General features: G+C 40.8%; 1 protein-coding gene across 33 annotated transcripts in view; it reads right to left on the bottom strand.

Moving 5' to 3' along the window:
* Nucleotides 1-27006, bottom strand: part of Kcnma1 (potassium calcium-activated channel subfamily M alpha 1) — a 706053-nt gene that overhangs the window by 130499 nt on the left and 548548 nt on the right. For 16 of the 33 annotated variants that reach the window (XM_063274699.1, XM_063274700.1, XM_063274706.1 and 13 more), the window contains 3 exons: nt 22541-22627; nt 15808-15884; nt 5676-5849 (listed from right to left, as the gene is read on the bottom strand). In XM_063274699.1, the coding sequence (XP_063130769.1) occupies nt 5676-5849; nt 15808-15884; nt 22541-22627 (338 nt within the window). Of the gene's footprint in view, nt 1-5675; nt 5850-12270; nt 12280-15807; nt 15885-22540; nt 22628-27006 lie in introns of all 33 variants that reach the window. The other 17 variants (XM_063274711.1, XM_063274717.1, XM_063274720.1 and 14 more) reach the window with 2 other exon arrangements.

Genomic DNA, 27006 nt, shown 5'->3' with positions numbered 1-27006 from the left:
GTGTTCTTTGAAGGAGATTAACTTCAGGACTTATTTTCCAAGGAAGTTATTCACAAAAATTGATTTCTACCTCAGACATTACTCACTGTAGAAGCTGATAACTGTGTGTGTGTGTGGTGACCCATTACCTGAAGAGAAACAATTTTTCAGTCAACTCTCTACCCAATGTGCCTACTGGAAATTAAGCAAGAGGTGTTGGCTTCAGAGGCCTTGCTCAATACAATGACTGCATTTGAAGAAGCTCTTTTTGGGGTCATTATTAATCTTGGTCACACGTGATGGGTAAAATAGTAGCCAAGTCCCATCCATCTTCCTACTCCTATCTTCACTTCCCACCATGCAATGCAAATGGATAAATTAGGATGTTTGGCCAAGGTTGGCTAAAGAGCCAGAGAATCAACGGTTCTATTAGTATTTGTTATCAATGTGTGTGACAGCGGGTTAAGGGAAGTAGGGAGAGAGAATGAAAATGGATATGAACACATTGGCATGAGTTGCTTAGAAACAGAGGGAGACACTAGAGACACAGACTCATGAACTTAGAGAGAATGCAGGGGAGGGTTCGAGAGAAGGTGGTCACTGAGCAAAAGTTGTAACGAAATAGAAAGAAGGAACTCTGGGGCGTGGTTGAATAGCAGGCTATCTCCAGGTGATGATACTTAAAGAATGTCACTAAAAACAGCTAGAGAGACAATTATGGAGGTTCCATCACACGACATGATGTTTGAGGTGACACACATGCTAATTAGGTTGATGTGATCTTGACATTATATATGCACACATAGTAAACTCACATTGTATCCCTTTCATGTTGTGTGTGTGTGTGTGTGTGTATTTTTAAAAAAAACAAGTGAAACACTAGAATTAATTTGTGTGCAGAGTATTCTCTGGATTTCTTTTTCCCTGATTCTTCACTGATGACAGGAAAAAGAGTCACTGGGCCCCAGGAGTAAAATGTGTAACATTGAAGACTTGGGAGGTGTGGATAGGGGGAGTCCTTCCAAGCTGTCTATCAAGGTGATGCTATGATTACAGACTGGTGGTGTTTAAATGCAGCTTGCTAAACCTCATGTCTCCTCCAGGCCTCTGAAAACTGGTGTAGGTGTGTCCTGGGAAAGACTTTAAAGCTGTTTCTAGTATCTTGCCCTAGTATCTGCTTTTACATTCTTCAAAATGCCATTAATTTGATGGAAAGACTTCAGTTCAATTGACAATGTTTAATTCTCTCTCTGCAAAGACCACTAAGGATAAGCAGGGTTTATTATCAGACAAGGCTCAAGATTACTCTAAACTGACTTTGGTATATCTCCTTTCCAGCTAATCTTATTGGACTGCTCCTCTCAGCCTAAACATCGGAGCTGAATGTCTGTGATCTATGTGTACAAGAAGTAAAAGTCATGCACAATTTAAAATTAGCTTCAGCAATTTTTTGAATCCTCTGTGCAATTGTTCAGGTAAACTACTGGTGGGTGAAAGAAAGATGGTCTGAGGAACACAGGTATGCTTGAGCTAACATCAGTTCCCAGTGCAAACCCAAAGGTCTGCTTTTCTTCCCCCACTTGATTAATTTGCTTACACCAGCGTTACTGATGGACTGTCACCAGAATCACGACAGGCAGGTCTAGGCAGGTCCAAATCAATAGGGCCTTTCATTGTCACTACATCATAATTTTAATTGTCCCTTTCTATTATACTTGGGAACCAGACACCAGGCAAGCCTGGAATCAAGAATAAACATCCAAAAGGAGAGAATTTCACAAAGTTATATTGGACAGAGCATAACTGATTAAAATCTACATATCTATATTGATGTCGGTTTTTACATTGTGAGATATGCCCTTTTATTTTTCTCTGTACTAGAACAGTGACTTGTAAAGAAGTTGGATGCACAGTATCCTGGTGTCTTTGACAGGAGCTGATACAATGGCAAGACCATCTGAAGTATAAATAAAACCTACATAATCAGAAAATGATGCTGTAACTCTAGACAAAGCACTAATTCTAGATTTAGTGTTGAGCCGTATTCTAGACATGAAAAATGAACACACAATCTAGATTTAAATATTGAGCAATTCAGCTTATGGTCACTATCCACCCTAGTTTTGTGTGGGTGTATATGGGGGTGTGTGTGTATGGATATATGGTTAGTGTGTCTGTCGGGGAGTACACATGAGTAAGACAGGGTCTCTCATTAAATCTGAAGATAATCAATTTGGCTAGGCTAAATGACAAGTGAGATTCAGGAATCTGCCTATTTTTACCTTTCAATCCCCCAGCAAGTGTTGGAATTAGAGGTATAAACCATCATGCCTGGCTTTTTTATGTGGGTTCTGGGATCCAAACGCAAGATTCTTATGCTTGCATACCAAGTTCAACTGAGCTATCTTCCTAGGCTCATGATACTTATAAATAAAAATATTTGTAAAATTAGTCCTTCCTCTCTGACAGTCTTTATATTAATGGCTTGGCCTCCCATCTCCTTGTGAGTACAATATTAGACAAATGGCTTCCTAACACCACCCTTAACAAGGTCTGTTCCTAGGTCATGGGTCATGCCTACAAGGAGAGGTGTGTCAAACAGCACTTAGAAGACAGGTCTTCAAACCCTTGTGAACACTTAATATATTACCACCTCTGGGAACCAGCTACTTCCCTTCCCACTTCAAAAAACATGTAATGGGGCTTTGTGTTTCAATTTAAAGTCCCTTAAAAAACGGAAATCCTTTCCTTTATAAGTTTAAGAAAAAAAAGCGCAGAGGGAAAGACTAGGCAAGAGGGGAACGAATTAGGCAGTCTCCAAAGCACAACTGGCTCAACTGGAAACCAGGCGACCAAAGCAAGCTCCATAATAGTGTAATGACCTTTAATGAGTGTCTTGGGAAACAATACAGCCCCAGCGTAAAAGACAAAGGGCAAAACCCATCATGGTTCCACTGACACTAATTCAAAATGATCTTCAGAACAACTAAAGAATGTAAGAGAAGTAATCTGATCTGCCCATGTGACCTCACTTTGATTCCAGGGCCCTTCTCCTGCCATCTCTAATTGGCAAACCCTCTCTGTTTCACGTCTGCTCATATTTAATGAAAAGCCCACTCTTACCACTGCTCTCAGAGTCTATTCACTCTGTCAAATGGACACCACCCAACCCACTACCCGGGTGGGGTACCAGGACATTACTGTGGCACAATGCCAGGGGGATTCAGCAGAGATAGGAGTATTTTTTTTTAATTGAAGAAGGAGGGCTGACATAGTCCTATAAAGGGGTTCAATTTGGAGTGGATTTTTCTAACTTATTATTAGTGGTCAAAGGTGAGTGCTCTCACACAAGATTGGATGAAATCTACCTTTGTGTGGTGAAGTAAAGACAATGAAACGGAGAAGGCAAGTCACCTCTAGAGCTGTCAATACCACTTAGGGCCTGAATCCTGTTGTCTCTCACAGTAGAGTTAGTGATAGAGGAGCAAGAAGGATGGAAATATTGCAAATAGGATATATCTGAGAGGATGGGACATTCTTACCCCCAGATTTTCTTCCTCTGGCCTCCACCAATATTTGAATTAAACTGCAGAGCTGAGAAATCCCTCTAATTATGTTTTCTTGAGTAAAATGAAAACTGCACAAACTGGACACCATGAGCTTCAAATGGGGACATAGATTTTTACTGTGATTAGCAGATGGCCAATAGGCCAAGACATGACCACAGCTCATGACAGAATCCTAGCTCAGAGCCAAACTGGCTCCTTAGGTTTTATTTTTCCAACCAATCTGTGGTGAAGCAGTTATTCGAGAAAAGCAGTGCTGTAGGTTGAAGAGGGCTGGCATTCACAGCCACTACTAGCAATTAAAGAGATGTGGCCCAATGGTGCCACCATAGCTTACCCCATTGTTTTCATCTTTGAACCTGAGGTCTTGATGCACATCATAGACAAATTTTTTAGTACAGTCATAACCTGAGTTAGCTATGAATAGCACACGAATGAGGAAAAATTCTTGCAGGAAAAAAAATAAAGGGACATGGAATTGTGCTGAGCATCTGTAAGAACAGATCAAAACTGAACCAAAGGAAACCAAAACAAAAGTCCTTTCTTAAAGTCTTGGACCAATGTAGTAGATGCAGTTCATAATACTTCTCAGTACAACTCCCATGAATAAGAAGGGATAGCTCACTGATCTCAGATCAAGCTTCTTTAATATATAGCTTCAATATATAGTGTCAGTCTATAGCTCAACACACAGCTTACAGACTTCAAACACAAACTGCAGCTTTGAACATCAGTACCTGGCATGGCTTAGCAGTCTAACAAGTGAAGGTAGTGTTCACTCCTGCTAGATATGACCTGTGGTCTCAAGTACACTGTGTTGGGACTACCTTCAACACAGACAATGGTGACCAGCTACATGCATTTGTCCTGGGAACAAATGCTCAGAAACTAAATGTTCCTCTTCTCCCTTGTGGTGGACGTGAACCACATCAAGGAAGAAAAAGTCTAACCACTTTTGATTATTCAGAGGAAGAGTGGACGCATGGAATGCCAACCCAGCACCAAGAACCAGGTTGGGTTCTTTAAAGAGTTGAAGCATGCAGAAAAAAATCATCATCTCCTATTTCCTATACTATCACTTATGGGAGCTCAAGGTCATGGTCATAGTTCAAGAGGATCCAAGTCCTTGTGCAGAATTCAAGCTCTTCTGCCAGTAGACAAGGATAGACATCTCAGCATCTCAAACCAAAGTGTTGCATAACATCACCTCCCAACTGTGCTAGCCAAAAGGAAATGGAAGAAAGTGATCTCAGGGATTTGGTTCATCAGACTCAGCAGCTGTCAAGCACTCAACTATTTGGGGCTCTAGCTCAGGGAAGAGCCTGGCAGTGATATAGGCCTAAGCCAAAAAGTGAAGGAAATCCTGGAGGTTTTGGATTTAAAGTTTTAATATTTAGATTCACGATTGTTGCATAATACCTTGGTAAAGTGTGACTAAACTGTTGGGAAAATATAAGATGTTAATGAGTGTCCCAAGAGCCTCCTTTGAATGAGCCAACTTTCTGAAAGGAAGCACTAGAAATTACCAGTCTTTGGAGGTTGGCATATTTAAAATAAATATTCTCTTCAAGAACTGAAGATAACATGAGGTACTAAGGAATGAAACTTTGGTAAGAAATACATAGGTGTAATATATATATATATACATATACATATATATATACATACACATGAGCAAACATCTGCATCTAGATGCTGCTGTATTTTGAAATGCTAGCAAATCCTTTCTCCTATTCCTTATCCTCCATCCTTTGGCTCCACCCCAATTAATGGTCACCTCTAAATCTGAATTTCTGCATCTTTACATATCCTCTATTAAAATAGTGCTTGCTATCCCACCACTTAGCTTTCCATCTTCACCTATTTAGGCAAGAGAGAGGAAGACCATTAGCAGGCTGTCACATGCCAGTCTTGTTCACTATCACAAGAAGCACAAAACAGGGCAAAAGGGAAAGCCTTCTCATCATATACACAGGAACACAGGCAACATGTCATCACATACAAGACCACAGTAGGATGGCAACATGAGCTCAGAGGACTCACGGGACCACAGAGCACAACACAAGACACAGGGCCGATTACCACAGACGAGCACAGACATGGAACTGTGTGTGTTGAGGTTAAACTTACAGGCACGGAAACTGGTGGAGCAATCATTAACAGAGACAGAAGAAAGCGGGAAGTTTCTCTCAAGGGTGTCCACGTTACCACGCACACGGCCTGACATGCACGAGCAGTCACGCTCAGAACGTCCGCAATCAAAACAACATGCTCGGCTCATTCTCTTGTAGATGGACATCTTGGCTATAACCATGTGGTTGGGTGGGAGGAGAGGAAGAGCGGCAGTTAATGGCAAGGTCACATACAGCAAGGCAGCTGGAAGGGCGCTGGAGGATTGAACACAGGTCTTAGTTCAAGTTAACAGTCTTGACCCAGAAAAAAACGCAGCGATTGTTGGTGACAGTTTGGTTGTACATAAAAAAAAAAAAAAAACACAAAGAAACAAAGAAAGAAAAAAAAGCAGTGAAAATTATAAATTGCCTTTATCATCCCCCAAGGCTGTTGCATTTTATTTTTGTCCCCTTGATGGAGCGGTGACCACAGAAAGAAGGCATGGCTGAACACATCCCATTTCTTGGATGAAAAAAAAAAGAGCAAATTACAGACAGAAAAAAAAAGAAATGTAACTATCATTCTTGCCCTGGCACAATTAATGCAGGAGGGCAAAAGAGACACAGGGCCAATCGCTTAAATGGATTGCTTATTTGGTACAATGATATTTTTTTTGCAGGATATAAACATATCTAAGATGAAGGTTTTCTCATTCCCATCTATTTCTGGGCATTAGGCAGAGCCTGGGACAAGCTCCCATCAAATTAAATGTGAACCGATTACATGTTAATATCAGATCTGAGGATGCTTTTGCTGAACTTCCCGGGAGTGAGTTTACATGATAGCTACAGGAATTTAAATTTACTCTTGACAGAACAAATATCCAAATCTGTCCATATAAGAAATGCCACTACTCAGGGCTAACACTGCATATATGACATTAAAGGAAGTTCACAAATAAAAAATAAATCACCCAAAGCAATATGAGATGTTGGTTTCTTGGGTTGCTTCTAGCTACTCATGGGAGTATCAGCTGGGAGAGCTGCCTTTCTCTCCCTGCCCACCAGAGAATTAGAAGGCAATTAGTTGGTTTAATCATGCTTTTTTCCTTATGTAGAAAATATTAGCCAAGAGAGATTATAAACAACAAACATGAAATACTTGGCATATGAAATGTCTTGCTGGAATTTTCAGGAACCTTCAGGTTCTCTCTGGCAGAGTGTAAAGGTTTGGTACTGACCCGAGAGCCAATTCAAATATCGTCATGCAAAGCTTGTTAATGTAATGACTCCATTATTTTCTGTTTTACCCTTGTGGTCAATTTATATTTCAGTATAAGAGAAGCCATTGCCCCTTTTTTTGATGCTACAACAGGCAAATGTGTTTGCTTCTCACTTAGGAGGAACCAGCCTGCTCCTCTCACAGGGTAGGAGAAGAACTCATATATCTTCCAAGCATCACAGCCAATCACTGAACTTGGACCAAGGAGGTGTTATCTCCACACCCACTCCTTCCCCCACATTATCCCTCTTTCCTTTTCTTTGTAGAGAATGGTCACCCCCTTACTTTAAAATATAGCTTGTGGTTTTGCCCTCTTTGAATGGTTTAAATCTCTCACATGGGTCAAGCCCTGTTCTAAGACCTTAATGACTTGCCATACAGTGGGCTTGTCAAGCAAGGGGAACATTATGACTGTGAAGAGCAGGCACTGGTGGGAGATGAATGAGAGGCCTCCAGCAGCATCTCCATTCCTGTGAATAGGCTCCCATTCCCAATGACATGGTCCTTTAACATCCTAACTAAGGCTGTTGCTCTGATTAACATGCAACCCCAGCCCTGTTTAACTCGAAGTGTGTCATTCTTTTGAGCTTAGCTTGTTACTAAAAAATAAAAATAAGAATCTGCTATAGCATTTGAGTCAGAGGAAATCCCAAGGCATACAGCCAATGTCCAGGCCACCCTGATCAACAACAGTGGCTGAAGTCAAAAATGGGAGAAAAGAATATCTTCAAGGACAGACATGAAAATAAGTTTAGCCGAATCATATCCAGATCTGGAATATAACTTGGAAAGCCAATCTCTTGCTTTTTCTTTCTTGGTCCTTTAACTGGACATATGGGCCTGTTACTTGCAAAGATGAGGAGAATGGAGATGATTTTTGTTTTGTTTTGTTTATTGTTTCACTGTAGATAAATTATTTTGAAAGTTGTTGTCTTTTTTTTCCTGTTTTTAAATCAAATGCTGTAGCAGAAAATCCCATCAAACTCAGAAATGCTATGTTTCTCATTAGCAACAGTCCCTGGTTTTCATTTTCATACTGCCATTTCGGGTTCATGCATGGTAATAGAATGTGACACATTTATGGGGAAAGAAAGTTCATATATATATATATATATATATATATATATGAATGAAAGGGTGATGGGAATAGGTAACTTTGGAATCTTTGTTTTTTCCCCACAGAGGTCAACCTATCACAATGGGCAATGGAAACCTCCCACTTCTAAAAAGGTTCAGGAAGGAGTATAACATCAAACCAGTGGCTCTCAGGGACTGTTTGCAACTGTCATGGTTGGCTGTTCCAGAGACCATGCACTGTTGTAAAATTTCATATTGTTAGCATGCAGTAACAGGCTGCAACTGGTAACTGAGGCAGCAGAAACCCATTTGCTATAAGAAGATTAACTGTTAATTATAAGCAGTCACATTCCAGAGCGGCATATGCATAAAACAGAAAACATGCTCTTACTCGACACTCCTTCCTAGCCATTTCACACTCCCATCAAACGCAAAAAAAAAGAAATCTCAAAAGACAAAGAACACTGCACACACACACACACACACACACACACACACACACACACACACACACTCCAACAATGATCAACATGAGGCTCAGAGACAAGACAAAAACAGTTAAAAATGATTGAGCCCCACATATTGACAAACCTTCATGAACCACAATGTCTAGATGACCAGTTAAGAATGTGCCCCTGTTCTGCACCCCCCAGTTACGTGTTGTCATCTATGTACTTCTGGATTTGTTTCCTAAGACAAAGAGAAGGGTGATTCTGACCTTCTATCTGATGGAGCAGTCCATCAGGCTTGAAAGATGTATGTTCAGTTAAAAGATTCCCTCTGGGCCATTATTACTCGTGGTGAAGGTTAGCAATGAAGACCTGAAGATTTGCCTCCCTTGTAGTAGGTGTTCCAGAAACTGTGGGCATTCTATTCTTGGGTTATAAAAAAAAGTTTTACAGGCATCACCAACTTCCTAACTTTAAAGTCACTTCTCTGTCTCCTTCCTCAATTCTACAGCTTCCTAACCCTTCACTTTGGTTCCAATGAATTACAGATTCCCAGAGTCTTCTTGGTGACTATTTTCTTTTCTACAGTAAATTTTGGGTTAGAGGAGTCATTTCCTGTATCAGAGAGGTACTTTATACTCCAAAGGTTGAGTTTCACAGACCTACTTGCAGCATTTCAGTATCTATTTAAAAACACAAGTTTCTCATCTATTCCTGGTAATTAGAAAAAAAAAGTCTTCTCTCCACTGGTGTTTGCTGAGTTTCTTTCTTAGTAGCCATCCACAGCGCTTCCCAGTCACCAGTGAAAATGTTTTCTGTAGAGTGAGAGAGCAAAGAAAGCAAAGTAGGTCTATGAGGACATCTAGTGGATTGCTGTGGGAGAGCTCTTTAATGGAATGAAGCCCGACCTCGCTGGCTCAGGTCTCCTCAAAGGAGAAAGGGGCCTTGTCTTCTCTCTAAGAGTTCAAATGCCTGTGGTGCTATTTCAGTTCAGTGGCTGCTCCAATCTGTGCATGTTTAGGGGCAGTGAGAACAGACAGATAAAGGGTCCTGGGACAGGATCCTGGGGTGGTCAACAGTGGTAATTTGCAAGCTTTAACTGTATTGGTGGATGGGGTCCCCATACGCAGGTTCCTGAGAGAGGGACTAGGCCAGAGTACAAATGGTGTGACTACTTGTCACTCTGTCTTGGGGCTCTTGGAAATTTATGCTCTATGAATTGCCCCCATAGGCCAACTTAACTCTGGGAAAGAAAAATATATAAGCCACCCGGGACTTCTTTTTCTCTTTGGCCCACAAAATGTTCTTGTTCTTGGACCAGTACCAATGATGTGAAGAGGTCATGTCCGTGCCAAGAATCTGATCTTAGGTCTCACCTTCCTCTAAAAAAAGATAACTATGAGAAGTTTCATCGTTTCAGAAGAACACTTTCATGTGCTTTTCTTCACCATAATAAAATGGATATCCATCCAATATTTCCATTATGACTTCCTAGTAGTATTTATAGAGACAAAATAGAAGTACTTCCTTAATGGACATCATCAAAGCTATCTGTTTGCTGTTGAATGTTTAAAATGAAGGCTTTCTCAGACACACACTTGCTCAACTTTTCCTCTGTTGTCAAAGGTCGTGGTGCTGAGAAATAAAACCTGCTGTGGATGTAGCATGGTCACTTCTCTTTCCTTGGGGCACACTGATGCAATCGGGTGTGAGGCCTCAGGTCTTCTGCTGGTTGGCTCTTCTGAGCCAAGTCTGGAATGGAAGGAAGGGTTGCAGCCCATGCTGTCTGCAGTTCCGTCTGCCTCCAGCATCAGCAACCAAACAGCCAGCCAAGTTGCAATCGCAGAATCTTAATTTGAGAGGGGGTGGGGGGGTTGGAAGGGAGAGGAAAAGCAGTCGTGCCCAAGAGGCCAAAGTGGAGGTTTCCAGATGCTAGAGGGAAAATAATTTAGGTCTCCAAGGGAGCAAATGTAAGAGGAGACTAGTGTGAAAGGAAAAAAAATAAATGCCGTTAAATTAAGGCACACTTCTTAGACCACAGCCCACTTTTCAAATCAGTCCACAGAAGAGAAGCATTGTTTCTTAACATGAAGTCATTCTTCAAAGGCTCAGTAGCCACCAAAATCATAAGCAAAATCCTCTAAAAAATATTTTGTTTGTGGTATATTGTTAGATGGAACACTAAGAATTAGAGGGTCTTTAAAAATCCTATAAATGAGAAATGATATCTTCCCTTAACACAGCTCCTCCTGATACCTTTCAGAGAAGAAAAGTCTTACACATGGCTTTCTATAATCAGAAAAAGAGAAAGACAGAGCTTAAAGCCAGCCATCTAGAGTATACACCCAGCTAGTTGATCTAGCTCACAACAGTCACTCTGTGGCTGGGGAAAGTGGGGGAGACTGCCTCTAGAGCTGTGTGTTGATTGTGTTTGTGTAACCCTCTAGTTCTCAAAGAGTGCTAGAGTATGAAAGTCCTGCAGGGTGTAGAAGTGAAGCTTCCACAAACTTTCTGCAGAGCCAATTTGGGCAGAACTGTGTGTTTTATTGAAGAAGGTATCTATTTTGTTTTGGCTTTACACAGAACATTATACATTTCCCAAACCATGAAGGCTACCAGAACTTGGTTGGTCAACTTGCTTCTTCTTCTGCAAAGGAATATGAGAGGCCTGGATGCGGATACATCTTCATAGTCCAGAGCCAGTGAACTCAATGAGTTGTAGATTGGGTCTCCTTTTTGTTTCCAGAGAGTATTATGTCTGTAAGCCAAGACCCAAAGTTGATGGCTAGTGCCCATGAGAGCACTATAGCTGTATGCCACACATAGAAATACTGGCCTTAAAAACTAGATCTGATTGGATGACAGGGATCTTATGCCTTCGGTAAGTTAGAGAAGTCTAGAGGCTTGTTTAGATCCCTACATGGTTCACTCATGAAAAAAGACAATATCTCTTTGAATTAACAGGTTTTTTTCCCTGAAGTAAGCATATCCTGGCTACTCCAGGATGCCTAACTTTCACAGAAGAACTGTGGAGGAATCATTGAATATTGACAAAAGGAGAAGTTTTTGAAAGCAAGGAAGTGCCATAGACTGTAAGAAATAATTACCATTCATCTCCAGGAAGGCAGATACTTACAGTCCCAAGGGAGTATTCAATTAAATCTCCAGGAAGCACCTTCTTATATAGAGAGACATATATAATGTGATCATTGTATTTCTCTCTCTATGGAATATCTCTATGATTGTATATAAAAATACACATTTTTACATATAAGCTACCCTAGGGCATATCATATATATATCACAGCTCGGGAATATATATGTAGCCTATTATGTGTTTCCTTTCAGAGAGGAATTCAAGCTCTGCAGCAGGGAAAAATAAGTATTTTTTATCAAAGGCAAGCATGATCATGACCCCCAATGGACAAAGCATCTACAGCTAGAGTGGTAGTTACTCTAGCCTAATCAGTGTCCCTTAAAAGTCCCGAGCAAAGGCCTTCAAGAGAAACACACTGTTGTTGGGGTCTTATTTTTGAATGAAAAAAATAAGACCACGTCCAGAGCTTGCTGGAGGCTGAGGGATGGGTAGAAGCATAGAGAGTGGGCTCTGGGCACTCTCCAGCTCCTGGCTACTCTACAAGGACTATGTAGGGCATGAGCGAGTTGGGGCATGAAGTAACTGCTACATGCAACACAAATACCAAAAGTAAAACGAAACTAAAACTGTACAGAAAAAAAAAGTATCTCATCTAGAGAAAAGACCAGGAGAACTAGACTCTGGGCTGCTGGGAACCCATTTTACTCACAATAGATCACTATCAGGGTGCAGTTAAAATAGAGTAGGGGCCGTATTCCAAGGCAGCAAAGAGGAAACAAAATAAATCAAAGATATGTCAATGATTAGAAATTAAAGGAAATTCTTTCACACACATCAATCTAGACATGACTTGTCCCTCAGGAGTCTACCCTTGGCAACTTTTCAGAGGCTGGGAGGAGGGAAAGTATAAATCATTAGACCAGGTTTGTGACACAGAAAAAGAAAATGAATAAATGCTAGTGTCTGAGCGTTTGCTCCTTGGCTAGACATCTGGATTGGACTTGCTTCCTGAATAGATGGAGAGCTAGGAAGATATGGAAAGAGATGCGCAAGTTAAACTATACTACCAGCACGGGATCTCCACAATGGAATGTCCACACTCCATACTTCGCCGATAGAGGACACGAAACACCGAAGGTTATTGAATGAAAAGGAATGATGTGGGTAGGGAGGAATTGGGAGGGAGAAACTGGGTAGGGGCAGGAGGTTGGGAAAAGCATACACTCTGGAGTCTTTAGTTTTACTCTTGTGCAGTTGAGTTTTTCAATGGTGAATTACTAACTGCTACAGTGAGAGGCTTGGATAAATAACTGGGTGAGCCAACTGTTCTTTCCGATTTTGGACACCAAGAAGTTCCTGTCTGGTGCCTTAGCCTCCTCCTATATATATATAGGACAATGATAACTATTCCTTGTGCAAGATTTTCTACAGCCAAACATATCTTCTCCAATTTCTTGAGTGCCTGGCCTTCATGAGGAGGTTTAAATTCAATTATTCATTTTATTCTAATCCTTCCTTACATGTCTACATCCTGCCCTACAGGCTATGGCCTTCTAATTGGGAATAACAACATTTGGACAATTCTGATTATTATCAAATATTCACCACACAGCCCATGGCCTTGAATAGCTTGGCAGAGACAATCCTTTTGCAGCAATTGTGTCTTATGCATGATAGCAGATCAAACATTTCACTAGCTTAACCAATTATAAGGGAAATTAAGAGAATAAAGGCATTGTAAATCACAGTGTGCTTTTCACAACAGAATGAAGCTAAAAGTTTACTGCTGTTTGCTTGCCTGGAAAGAAGATAGAAAAAAAATACCCTGGAAGTCAAATTTTTAGTATTTTTATAAGTATTTTAAAAGGGGTATGCCATAATGTACTATGGTATCCTATAAGGGACATACTAATTTCAGAGAGAGTAAGAGAAGTTCTCTCTTCATCTTTCCTCTTCCATTCTGTCATCCTGAGTGAATTCTCCTTCCAGATATGAAGAGTATCCTTAAACAAAGATGGGCCATCTGCTTTCCACAAATCACCTGGCAGTTTTCAGGAATAGGATGGAAACCCAGCTTCTTGGCACCTTCTCTGTGTGATCTCACTTTATACGTCTTTCTCCACAATGCCATAGGCCCCATCAGCCTTGGGGCCTCCATCCATCCTCTAAACACTACAAATGGTTTGTGGATTTTGAGTCAATTCCCTTGTTCTTCCTCCCACCCACATCTCATCTCCACTACCACCTCCCAAAGGATCTGCAATGATATGAGGCAGTAGCCATCCTATAAGAGCCCTCACATTCTCAGACAGCCATTCCTCTCTTCTTAGCAAGTGGGCCTCTATGAATTTATACATATGGTAAGATGAAATGAGTTTATCGATATTTGTTAGATAAAAGGCTTGGAAGAAATCTCACTCACCATTCTATCATGGGGACCAAGAAGAAAGCATCATGAAGAGGTTACTCACAAGCACATTGAGTGGCTGCTCAATTAGTAGCCCATAGTCTTGCCACTTCACTAAGGCTCCCAAAGGATGAGTTTGCTTATAACAACACCCTTGCATGAATTATTGATCTCAGCATGTCCCTAGCCATTTTACTCCCATCACCACAATGAGAATCTCCTCACAGAGCTCACCATCTTGATCTCCCTTGTTTACATCTATGCTCAGGATGCCCTCTTCCTTCTGATAGAAATGACTAAATAACTCTGAGGATGCCTGCTAGGTTTCTAAGTTCTTAGATACATGGTGAGAAGGCTAAGTGATCCCTGGAGCCTGGCAGTTGACCTGATGATGTCCTTTCTTCATATTCACACACTCTTCCTTGTGGGATGAAAGAATCAGGAAACTGTTCTGGGGTTGGTGACAAAGTTTGGGGGAAGCCAACTATATGTTAAGAAGTTGGCCTCAGCTGGTGTCTGAAAGGGAATCTGACAGGATTTCTACAGAAATTTTGCTAGACCAAGTACTGTCCATTGGAATTTCCCAAGAAACCAACTTATTAATGTTTAGGCAGTACCATCCTTAGATCTTACTGGTTTAACGTGTTCCCCTCAGGCAGTCCAGTGAAAAGACCCTTGGGTGGCATACCCCAGAAATGGTGGCCTTTTGACTAATTTCTGCTTGTAAAAATGTATTTTATGAGGGTCATTTTTCCACTCATTTAACTCAAGGTTATCCTTTCCCTTGTCAGAAAGATTGGGGCCCTCAGAACACAGCATGAAGAAAGGCCTCAGAGGACTTGAATCTGTGAATGTTGGCTGCATAGCTAGTAGCAATTTCAGCCTCTCACTAAACATGGAATGCTCATTGCTTCTCTAACTTGATTAAATGTACCCCCACTAATTATGTAGGGTTATAGTGAGGACTAAAGCAACCATCATGAGGAGCTTTTAGGACCTCAAGTCACCATCGAACAAGAGGCATCACTCCATTAATTTTCTCTAGGGTTCAGAACAATCTTTTTTGGAGGGTGTATTCTAATTGCTGCAAAAGGTTGGCCCTCCCCAAGGTAAAAACTTTACAGCATGGTGTCTGTGGAGTTCATAAGCCAATGTTCCTGAGCCACCACTGAGGGAGGGTCTTTAGAAAAGCTTTGGTAGAAGACAACGGAGATAGACTAGGCTGGAAGCTTCTGAACCCAGAACAGTTCACCCCAAAAAGCAATGTGCCTTACATAGAGCCAATGTTGAGGTCAAAGACATAAAAGATGACTGTCAGGACATTGATGGCTGATTGCTTTATTTGGAGCACTGGTTTTGTTTTTGGGGTGATACAAATCTGAACCTACAAGAATTCTAACTGAATTCTAACTGTTTTATTTTGAGATTAAAGTAGGTTCTGAGAGTCACTATCCTACTAGAATTATGTATACTCTTTATACTTAGGGACCTCCTACCTACTAGAAATCATGGTATTAAGAAACACCACCTCCTTCACAGGTATCTTCTATTCTAGTCATGATGCTTAACTGTGTGGGTCAAAGATGTCTACTACTAAAGAAGTAGACAGTATGTATTAAGTTCCCACCTGGGCACTGACTGTAATTTTTTTTTTCTTTTCTTCTTCTGCTTGAAGCAAGGGCAGGTATTTGTTTCATGTTTCTTTAAACTGCTGGGTGAAATATATAGCACATTTAAGAGAGCACTTGGTGTTTAATGTCTAATAGGAAAAAGGAATTGAGGGGTGGTGAAGGGGAACGGGGGAGGGAGAAGGGGGGCGGAGAAAGAAACACTACTTACGCCGCCTGCAGCCGCATTTTTTAATTCTTTTGGGATCTGTGACGTCATCATGACAGGCCTTGCAGTAAAAAAATGCCCTGGAGAAAAAGAATGGAAAAACTGACACATCTCATAATCCACCAAAGTAAAATGAGTACCACGTTTCCCCTGAGGTGGTGCCAAATTAATGAAACATGCCAGCCCTAATTTCCTTTCATCTTTTGAAAAGTTTAGACATCTGTAGACAGAAATGTTTGTTGTAAGACCATTCATTTCAAACCCAGGATTCTGTGATTGGAGTTGGTGCTTCTTTTTATAAACTTTTATTTGCAAAGGAATGGGGAGAAAGGTCCTGATGGTGTCACATACTGAGTCTGTGACTATTGTTTCTGAGAACAGCACTGAGTACTGGTCCTTGGAACACATGGTCAGCCATCCCTGAGTCTTTGGAGTGTACTTTAAAAACAATTCTGAAATCCCAACAGTCTAGTCAAATATATATTAAAGGAGAGCAAGGATGACGACCCTCAGTCAAACATAAATATTACCTTTGTCACTTCAAAAGCACACCATTTCTTATCAAAGTAAGAAAAGTTTGAGAGCCACTGGAGAGAGGAGGGACTATAGAAACAATGAATGCTGTGGTTCCTGTCACCTTTCTCCTGAGATTCAAAGTCTGTTTCATTCCAAAGCTAGCTAGATCCATTCCCATTATATCTTGCTCTGAGCATATATAATGGGTAAATGTTTAAGACTCAGCTGACCACTGGAATGGGATAAGGAGAGGAATGGTTGGGTTGGATGGGCCCCAAGAATCATTCAACAATAACAATGTCCCCTAATCTGACTTTAATGTCAATCTGAGACTCCAAAGTGAACTTTGGTTGGGCCAAAGATACTTTGGATGAGAAGAACTAAGATGATCTCAGCACTACTCAGCAACGATATTCAGAGGATTAACCTGGGGACCTGGTAGGTGGGTTGTGCCCTTCCTACTTGAGATGGTGCAGAAGCACAGCCATATGACCACTCTGTTATTAGCTTTCAGCACAGGAGTCAATAGGTGACAAGAGATACTCAACATTCTGTAAATACATTAACCACATTTTCTGTTAGATGGTTCTGCCCAATTATAGGCTAATGTGAAGCACTTGAACACATTAGCCAGTCTGGAATAAGGTGTGATGTTCAAAAGGTTACATGCATTTTTGGCGTAAGCTCTTTTCAAATTATGATGGTTTATTGGGATGTAAACCCATTGTAAGTAGAGAAGCATATGTAAGTGCCAGGAATAAACAGGTCATTTTTCAATGGAGGCTAAAGAAATAAACACAGCTCTAGATTCTTTTTTGTTTTCCACAGGGTTTGCATTTCTACAGCAAGCCCAAAGCTCTTTCGGTTTAAGAGGCTCCTTCACCATTTCTTTCAATCAGATGGCACCCTCTTTGCAAAATCAGAAAAGGAAGCTGCTGGCTCTACAAGCTGTGGTTAGGAAATGAATAAGATGGTAGTCTGCCTTGAAACAGTGGGGGACAAGAAGAGGCATCCTCTCATTTGGGGCAAGTAAGTTCACATCTACTTCCTCTGGCCACCCTCTTCTTGTTGGATGCTTTCATGAGTGAAGACAATGCAGCAATAATAACAGGTCACACTTACAGGGTACAAACTACAGGCCTGGTGCTGCTTTTAGCATTTCAAAGGCATTAACACATTTGATCTTCAAACAAGACTTTGAAAGAGGCTTAATTATTACCTTGGTTTTACAGATAAGGAAACTGAGACAGGGAGAGATTATAAATGGCCTGTTCAAGGTCACACTGCTAAATAGGAGAATCTAAATTCAAGTCCAGAAGCCAAAAATCTTGAATATATATATTTGAGATGTACAATGTGCAGTTTTGAAATTCTGTTATAGAGTGACTAAATCAAGCAAGCTAACACATATATTCTCTCATCTACTTGTTACTTTATTATATGTGAGGTGAGAGCCTTTAAAATTTTCCTGAAAAGAAAAATTGCTAAAAAACAATTTTCATGAATGCAATAAATTGTTTTAAAAACAACAACAACAATCTATGGGCCAGGGAGGTGACTCAGCAGGAAACAGCAGTTGATGCCAAATCTGACAACTTGAGTTTGATCCCTGGGTCTCATGTGGCAGAAGGAGAAAAGCTATCCTCTCACCTCCCTTCAAGGTGAGCAAATTCTCACATCTATTCAACACAAATAAATAAGTAAATGTAAAAATAACCTATCCAAACCACCTCTTGCATTTATCTTCTTGCTTAAATTAATGTTTCCTGTTCCCTGACCCTTATTCCCCGAGGTGTCCCTGCCCCAGGTTTTTGGAACCAACCAGTCTACCCTGTGCTTCTACGGACTTGACTTTTTAAGGTTTCACATGTAAAGTGAGATTGTGTAGTATTGGTCTTTCTCTGCTTGGCTTCGTTCACTTATCCAAACAGCTGCTTCAGTCAGACAGATGAAGCTAATGAGGGAGATGAGTACTAAGCTAAAGGTATCCATGAAGACTCGAAGACCTCTTCTCCAGACTAAAGAGGTAGACTCTTTAAACCTCAAGTTGATTTTTGCCAAGTGGGCATTCTTCAGGAGCTGCCTCACCCACGGAAGCCTCCACCACATTCTCTAGGCAATGTTCTTCTGTCAGAGCTACACACTTGTCTTTGTAAACTCAGTGATCCTGGAAACAAAGTCCCCCAGGTCTCTGATGAAATCTGATGTGATTCCAGGGGCCTTTCCTCACTCCTTGTGACTCCTGCATCCTTCTGCTGCTCATCTTCTCAAAAACAACCCCCATCTTCTTCATCCCCAACGCACAAACCACCAGAAAGACCCCCTTCCACATTCTGCTAGGCTGGCCTTAGGGTCTCCTTGTCCTCTGTTCTGCTGTGCTTGGCTAAAGGTAAGAATCAGAAGGCACTGGGAGGTTGGAAAGGATGAGTTTGCTCTCTTGTTGGTTGTGGAATAGCAAGCAAGAGAAGCATTTCTCCATTGGAGGGTAAAGCTCCCACTAACTGAGCAGTCACCATTCCTACACCATGACCCCCCTCCCTGCAAGCTTCCACCAAATCTCCATCCCCTTTTCCCTGCAGTTCCATGCTGAAAGTTGCTATCCTCTGCAGCTGCCTGTGAGATGCTTTGCTGTCTCTCATTGATTTTAATCATCTTCCTGTCCACAGGTTTATATGACTCCCGCTTCATAAACCTTTGCTCTTGTTTTCTACTTAAGTGGGTCATTTGTTCCTTGCCAGGAATTCCTGCTGAAGTGGCCCCATATTGATATATCCAGCTCTCTTTTCTCCTGAACTTCAGCCTCTTGGATCTACCTGCCTTTATGATGACTCCATGGTATGTTTAGGACCAAGCTTCCATTTACTGTGGCCTGGATAGAATTCCTAATTTCCTCCCAACTCTATCTTCTTCTAGTTTTTCCCATCTCAGCAAGAGGGATCATTGTCACTGTTGGTCTCATGGTTCATGCCCCAGGACCAGTTTTAGCTCTGACTCCTACTCTTCCTTCACTTCTACAAAGTTCATGAGTGGCCACTATAGGCTTCCCAGACAAATCCAAATGGAGTCACATGACTCCACTGCCACAAGCTGCCAGCATCTCCCTACGCTATTTAAGTCTCTGAATATCTTGGGTTATCTCCTGCCGCATTCCAGCAGGCAAGTAGACGAATCTTTGAGAATATAGCTCTGATCATATCAGAGTTACATTCAAAGCATCAATAAGATTGATTCCATAACAAGATCATTTTCTTTCTAAATATCCAAAGAACCAGATGTAGCCTCTCCTCTGATTTATTACTCCCATCCTCTGGTCCTCTCCTGGCCATGCTGTTTCCTGTTGTCTTAAAAAAAAAAAGAGTATCTTACCATTATCTGCCTTTCCCATCCCTTCATTGCAAAAAAGATTCCCGCAACACCCCCTTCATTTCTATTTCTGTTCAGATGCTACCTCGTTGGAGAAGCACCCTTCAGCGATACCTAATGGAAATCTTCCCTTTTCTTTTAAATTTTCTAAAACTCTGATATTCTCTCTTCTATAGAATTTGATCCCTAGGACAGTAGATAGATCTTTCTGGAGCTTCCCAAACATTAATTAAAATATTTGATGAATAAATGAGTGAGTGGGCAAATGAGTGAGTGAGTGTGTGAATGAGTGATGAGTGAGTAAATTCGAGAATGATTCCAAGGTTGGGGTATTTCATGTTTTCAGAAGAAACCAGAAATAGAAATATTAATATAAAAGTAGATAATTTTTCTCAACTCAGCAACTAATCTATTATTTTTATTTATGACTCAAACAAAATATGTGTCTCCTAAAGAAGGTAAGAGAAACACTGGACTGTGTTCCAAAGTTATTTTAAAAGAGAAGTATTTAGGGACAGCGAATTAAAAACATATGACCAAATACTCAGAGTAACCTCTTCATGGGATTAGATGGGTTCATTCCTCTTTCCATAAGCCTTAGACATCAAAGTTTTTATGACTCCACTAAATTTGTGTGTGTGTGTGTGTGTATGTGTGTGTGTGTGTGTGTGTGTGTACTTTGTTGTTGTTGCTATTGTCATCTTGTTTTGTTTCTGCAGCCATAACAGAGGGTAAAGACTCAATAAGAGATCATCATAATCTACTTCTCTCTCTCTCTCTCTCTCTCTCTCTCTCTCTCTCTCTCTCTCTCTTTAAGAAAACCTTGTTTAGTTTTATTCAAATTTCCAATGTCTTTTCTGTAGTTTTCTGCACTCTTCATCTATTTGAAATCCCATAACTGACAACATTTGCTCTGACATATCACACACCATGGAAAATTACAGACCGCAGTTGTAGCTGATGGTGTCAGCATGTATTTGTGAACACCATAAAGCATGGAAATAAGACATATTACATTCCCTAATATAGGAAGTAATTTGTTTCCAGGACTGCTGGTATTTGTGACAGTCATTAGCGAGAGATGCAATGGGAGTTCAGGTTGAACTTGCTGTTTGGGAGGTGTGCATAATGTCTGGTCATCTGTGCTCCCAGTTACCATGCTTAGAGAAGAGATGCTGCTTCAGGCTTCTGTGTCCCATATCTGGACAAGGGTGTAACTATTCCAGAGTCCCTGGGTGTGGGGCTTGCCCAGACACCCCACTTTCCTTTCTCACCTGAACTTCCACCTAGGATAGTCCTGATGATCCTGTCTCTGGATATTCTTCTACCCATGAAATGAACAGAGATGTGTTTCTCTCATATACTTTAGCAATGTCAAGCACCCTCTGATTTTCAAAAGTAAACTTATCAGAGAGCTCAGATGAAAACAAAAAGCCCCCAATCCCATGTGCTCTTTTCCCTGGAAGCATTTTAAACTAGAGTGGCCTACAGTTGAATAGAAAAAAAGAGAGTCATAAGCCTGGATTTGTCAAATATCAGTGTCCTATATTGGCATAGCAAGAGTTTGCAAATACATCCTGTCATTTCTTGCTAGCACTATTACTTTACACAAACTGATAAACCAAGCCATGCTTTAGTTTTCTCCTAGATAGAGAAGAAACTTGTAGGGCTGGACAGATGGCTTAGCAGTTAGGAGCACTGGCCGCTCTTCCACAGGGCCTGGGTTCAATTTTAACACCCATGCAGAAGCTCCCAACTGTCTGTAACTCCAGCTCCAGGGGATTCAACACCCTCACACAGACACACATGCAGGAAAAACACTAGTTCACATAAAATAATTTAAAAAAAAAAGAAACTCGTAAGGCTACAGGCAACTGGATAAGGACATAAACATAAAGAAACCCATAGTACCCAAAGCAGTGACAGTGGATAGTAGGTTCACATAAGGTGGTATTGGCAATGGTGTATAGTAGGGGCTCATAAGGGCATGTTGGCTTTTTAATAGATGAGAGAGCCGCAGTTCTGAGCACTTTGTAAGAGTGACTTCTATTCCAGAGTTATTTCTGAGGGTTAGTATATAGCATAAACATGCTTAGCACATGTCTGGCTGTGAATGGAAATGTGATAGTAGGCCTCCACAGAGAAGGGAAGGCCGTCATAGTCAGTACTGACTTAAAATAACAGAGTAACCTGTCTGGCTTACTTGTCTCTGAAAGTGAATGTTCAAAGTGGGTGGAATAGAATCACATATAACGATAGTCCATACTTATATGCAAAGCCATATGATTCCCTAAGCTACTTAAACTGGAATAAAGACACTAATAAAAATTTCATAAAACATTGAACCTGGTGCCAGCCTCACATTAAACCCATAGGTTCTTCACGATTAAGGCTGACAATTTTAGCTACTGCTTAGAAAGTTGCAAACACAAATAGGGGGAGTTTAATGTTCCATCAGAAATTAACCCAAGCTGTTTGAAACTCTACTTGGCACTTACAGGAGAAAATTTGTAATATTAAGGAATATTGTACACAGACATTATTAAGAAAATAACCTCAGACCAGAGGCCAGATATCTCTTGAATTCTCTTCAGAATCAAAATGACCTGAAGTCACTTTAGTTCTAATGGGCTTTAGTTTCCTTCCTTGGAAGATGAGAGAGCACTAGGTTTCCTGATTCTAAAACTTTAATATTCTAATTTAAAGACAGACAATGTCTGTGAGAAAGGTGCTCAAGGAAGGGGCTGCAATAGTTCTGGTGCTAAACCCTTGGACATATGGGAGCATGAGAGGATTGGTAAATCAAGGTGGCTGGCTAGAGCAGACAGAAAGAAAAGCAGATGAAATGAACTCTTACCTTTTAACTTCTTTGGCATCACTTGCGATGAAAAATCCTAAAGTACCTTCTTGGATCTTAAGGTGGTTCCCAGGGTTAATTAATATTCTGCTCAGTGAACAGAAACAAACAAAGAAGACGCAAGTATGAGCTCATGTTCAGCATAAAACCTTGATGGTAACACCTCCCTGCTGTTTTGATAGGGGCCCCAGTAGGATAATGCTTACCCCCCTTCCCCACTCCAGTTTCTTTGTTTTTCTTAGAGACTGATCTTTACTGGCCCACACATCTAGTTCAACCATGCCATCATTTAGCTCCAGGTGATACACTCCAAGTCAGGAGAATCAAAGCAGATCTGGGCCCAACGGTCTGGGTTTGCTTAGCAGACCTGTTTAGATGCCCCCAGATGCACCTGACTGGAAGTACAGTTCTTCAGGATGCAACCCCATCCTGAAACTGATTTTGATGGTCAATCTTGTAACACTGTCAGCCTAATGAAGCTCTACACACACCCATTCTCCCTTAGATGATATAGCACTGATGGGACCCCTATATGGATACAGAAACATACATATATACATACCACATACTTCCATGGGGAATGGTACAAGACACCTATTTTGTATTTAATGTAGAAGGAAGGACATTGGAGTAGTAGACTCCATGAAGAACCTGATCTGTATACAGTTATAAAGAAAGTTATCTTCTGTTGGCCAACCTCAATGACTCCAGTCTGCCTTTTATAAAAATGTATGTGTTGTGTGGAAAAGATATAAAGGTGGCATTCCTTCATTGGGGTGCACTGTGTTTTAAAGACAAATAAAAATCATCTCTTTTTAAAAAGAGAAACAAAACAACTTCCTTGTTTTGCAGGGAGGGGTATACACTGCCCTACTATTGCCAGAAATAGATTAGCTGACCAAGTTATGTTTGGGATAGCAGTTCAGATAAATGCACCGTAATCTAGCAAATGAGAGAAACAGGCAAGTCCCTGTAGGTCAAAAGCAGAATACCAGACTGTCTTATGCAGGCCTTGAGCTTAACAGATGTTGAATTTAGCAACTTGAAGCAAAAGACAATGGCAATGTTCTTTGATCTGAAAAGCTTGTGATTAAGGTAAGAGATATTTGGGCTCAAGCTAAAGGATTCTCTAGTTATCCAAAGCAAAATGAAGGGTAGCAATTAACATGTGATCTTGTGGTAAGACCATTCTAAAAACAAAACCACTGTTGTCAAAGGAGTCCTCTACCTGCAGCAAAACAGGAAGGACCTGGGAAAACTACTGTTCTGTTAGGAGAACTGTGATCAGATCATTACTGCAGAAATCACCATTTGTGGTTGCAGGAGTATCCACCATTATCTGTAATAAGACCTGATGACAGCAGGAAACAGGGCTTGTGTCATTGTATTTATTAATACTAAGTAATAGCAGAGTGTGAAGAGTTCACTGCTTTACCCCAGAATCCCCAGTAGCAATGAGATTCCTTCTGAATCAGGAACCATAGGCCCACTGTAATAGCCCAACAGCCTACACCAATGATATCCTGCAAAAGGCAGAGGTTTTATAAAAAGACCTTATAATGAATTACCCCTCTGCCAGCCCCTACTCTTATATCACGAGCCCTCTGATTTAGCACACTCATGAGGAAAAGAGGTTTGAGACTATACAGAATTTTTTACAGATAAATACATATAAAATTTGTATTTGTGTTCCTCAAAGTGTATGTGAGACTCTACTATTAATTTCAAGTCAATTAAACAAGGCATTTTACGAGTACATCTTCATCCTACGTTCCTGAGACACAGTTCCTATTCAACTGCCTCTGCAATCAGAAGTGGGGTCCATATTCTATCCCCTAGGTGGTAACTTGTGCCAGTCCCTACAAGATGGGTAGTAACACTAACAATAGCGTTTGGCCAAAGAACCAAGTAGGGTAATGTTAAACAGCTCAATACTTTTCACTTATAGCTATTGTTATCAATTTATTCTTTCAGAAGTGCCCAAGTATATTGTATTTCCTTAGAGGTCTCCTGGCTGGATGGACTGGAATATTGTGCTTCTTATTAAAAAAAAAGCAATCAAATAAAAAAATCCCTGTGAGATGAATTTACAGGGCTTTTTTTTAAAAAAAAAAACTATACATGATAGTATTACGCATGAGTTCATCCATTTAAAACAAAACAAAACAAAAAAGGCCAAACAAAAACAAACAAACAAAAAACTCACACACTTCTGGATCCTTGAAAGTATATTCTTAAAAGTTAGGGAAGTCTCTATTTTGATAAGAATTCACATAAGAATGGGGGAAGGGTTCCCAGGTTTGGAGTGGGTAGGTGGGTAGGGTCCTATCATAATTTGGACAACAGAATATGAAAGATAAAAGTGACACACATTGTATTGGTGACATGTATGCCTGAAGACCTCATGCTTTGAGTCACATTATCTGCACCTCAACGATGCAGCCCACAGTGTCATTGTGAGATGCAGTGATCTCAAGGTTCCCATCAAGTTAGGGATTCTTTTTATTTCCTCCTTTCTGTATGTACACTGAGCAAAAATTGATCTATAGTGACTTCCAGGGATTGGCAGTCTAGAGAATGCAGATCAGTGCCATCCTGGGATTTGAAGTCTAGAGAATGAATGTCAAAGGAATGTACTGTAGTCTTCAAGAGCCTTTTCATTAAGTCAGTGCTTTGGAGAGGGGTTGCTTGGTGCTGGAGAAGGTCACCCTGGTTTTCAAGTCTCAGGTTTCCTAGCAATGTTAGTGAAGTACTTAGGTGCATGCATCATCCTGAAATCATTGGGTCCTGGCTCTGGTCATTTGAGGCAGCTAAGTCGCACTCTCCTAATCTAGAAAATACAGTATATAACCCCTAGGTGACAAAATCTCTAAGAGAAGAAAGGCATATGCTCTATGCATTAAGGATACATTGTGCCCTTAATCTTTGGTTTCTATAAATATCAGCAGGTGGTTACAAAAATGAGAGTTAACAAGCTGTCACAGCTTCACTGGCCTGCTTGCCATTTTGTCTTCGATGTTATTTGAACTCTTGTGAACGTATGGTCTCTGTGCAACATCTGGAAATGGGCTACTGTAGACTCATGTTGGGTTATGCATAGAGTCACTCCCATTCCTTGAGTTTTATAGTGATGCGCAAGAGATAGATGGTTCACTGTCCTTAGAGCTCTTGTGATCCCGTAATCTCATGTTCCCTGGGGGCACGAAGTCTGAGGCAGGTATAAAGATTAGGCTGAGACAGGCTTAGGGAGTTGAAAGATTCAAAAGAATGAGGCCAGCCCTTGAGATAAATGAAAAAAGTCCAGGCTCACAAGGAACTCTGTCCAGATAGGCTCGATTCAGTTCTAATGGTGGTGAGGAGTAGGCCTCTGATTCCTGGGGTCCACAACATTTTACATTTCCTGTGTGGGTTGTGAACTTCAAAGACTCTTTGGAGAAATACATTCCTAAGTTTAGCATTTCAGTTGTCATAACTGTTATCTACTTTCAAAATCTAAAACATTTAAATAAAATGCTAGCCCCTGCCCCCTTTTTATAAACATATAAAGAGTCCTACATACTATAGGTACTTTCCAGAGCTATAGAATGAGTGAAAAACCTATGTCACAGTCATCGACCACAGTTCTCAGAGTTTCTCTTTTCCTCTCAAGTAAATGAAAGCAGCAACTTTGTTCTTTCAAAAACCCAAACTGGAGTTCTCATCAGTCAGGCTGTTCAAAGGAGTGATCACAAGTTCTTGTGGATTGGCCACCAAGATAAGGAGTTCCCACAGGCATGAAGTATGAATATGCAAATATGTAAGCAGTGACTTACTTAGGCAGCTGGAGCAATTGTTTTCAATAGTGAAACCAGAATTAGAATTGAAACCCAGGTTTCTGATTCAACATGGAATGGGCTCTCCTCAACAGTAGGTATCTGTCACGGGGGCCTAAGGGAGATACTACCTTGCAATCTATTTCATTGGCCATCTCATGCTTGAGTTTAGAGCAGGTTGGAAAATCAGGACTAGGTTAGGGAGATATCATTTTCCTCTCTCTAATACTTAAGGTGCAACAGTTGTAGAGTATTTAGTTACCCTTCCTTAAATCTTCCTAAACCTTACTGTTCGAGGAGATGGCCAATGATTGGTAAATCAACTGAAACAGATACTTTAAAGAAGACTGCAATCCACCATAGATAAATAGAATAGGTGTGTGTGTGTGTGTGTGTGTGTGTGTGTGTGTGTGTGTGCGCGCGCGCATGGATGTCTAGATGTCTTCCTCCCAACCCCCCTCACCGCAAGGCATCATGTACCATTCCCCAAGCAATTAAAAATTATCACAACTTCCATGAGGTATAGTTTATACTTGAAAACACTGTAATCCTAGTTGTGTCTAGCAAGCTAATGGGACTTCATTAAACAGAGTAAATGCAAATGCAAGCCATTGAGGAGTTGAGTTCATGCTATGTTCAGATGAATCACACCAC

The sequence above is a fragment of the Rattus norvegicus genome, chromosome 15 (genome assembly GCF_036323735.1).
Source record: "Rattus norvegicus strain BN/NHsdMcwi chromosome 15, GRCr8, whole genome shotgun sequence".
Lineage (NCBI taxonomy): Eukaryota > Metazoa > Chordata > Mammalia > Rodentia > Muridae > Rattus > Rattus norvegicus.
This window is presented reverse-complemented; position numbering and strand designations above follow the sequence as displayed.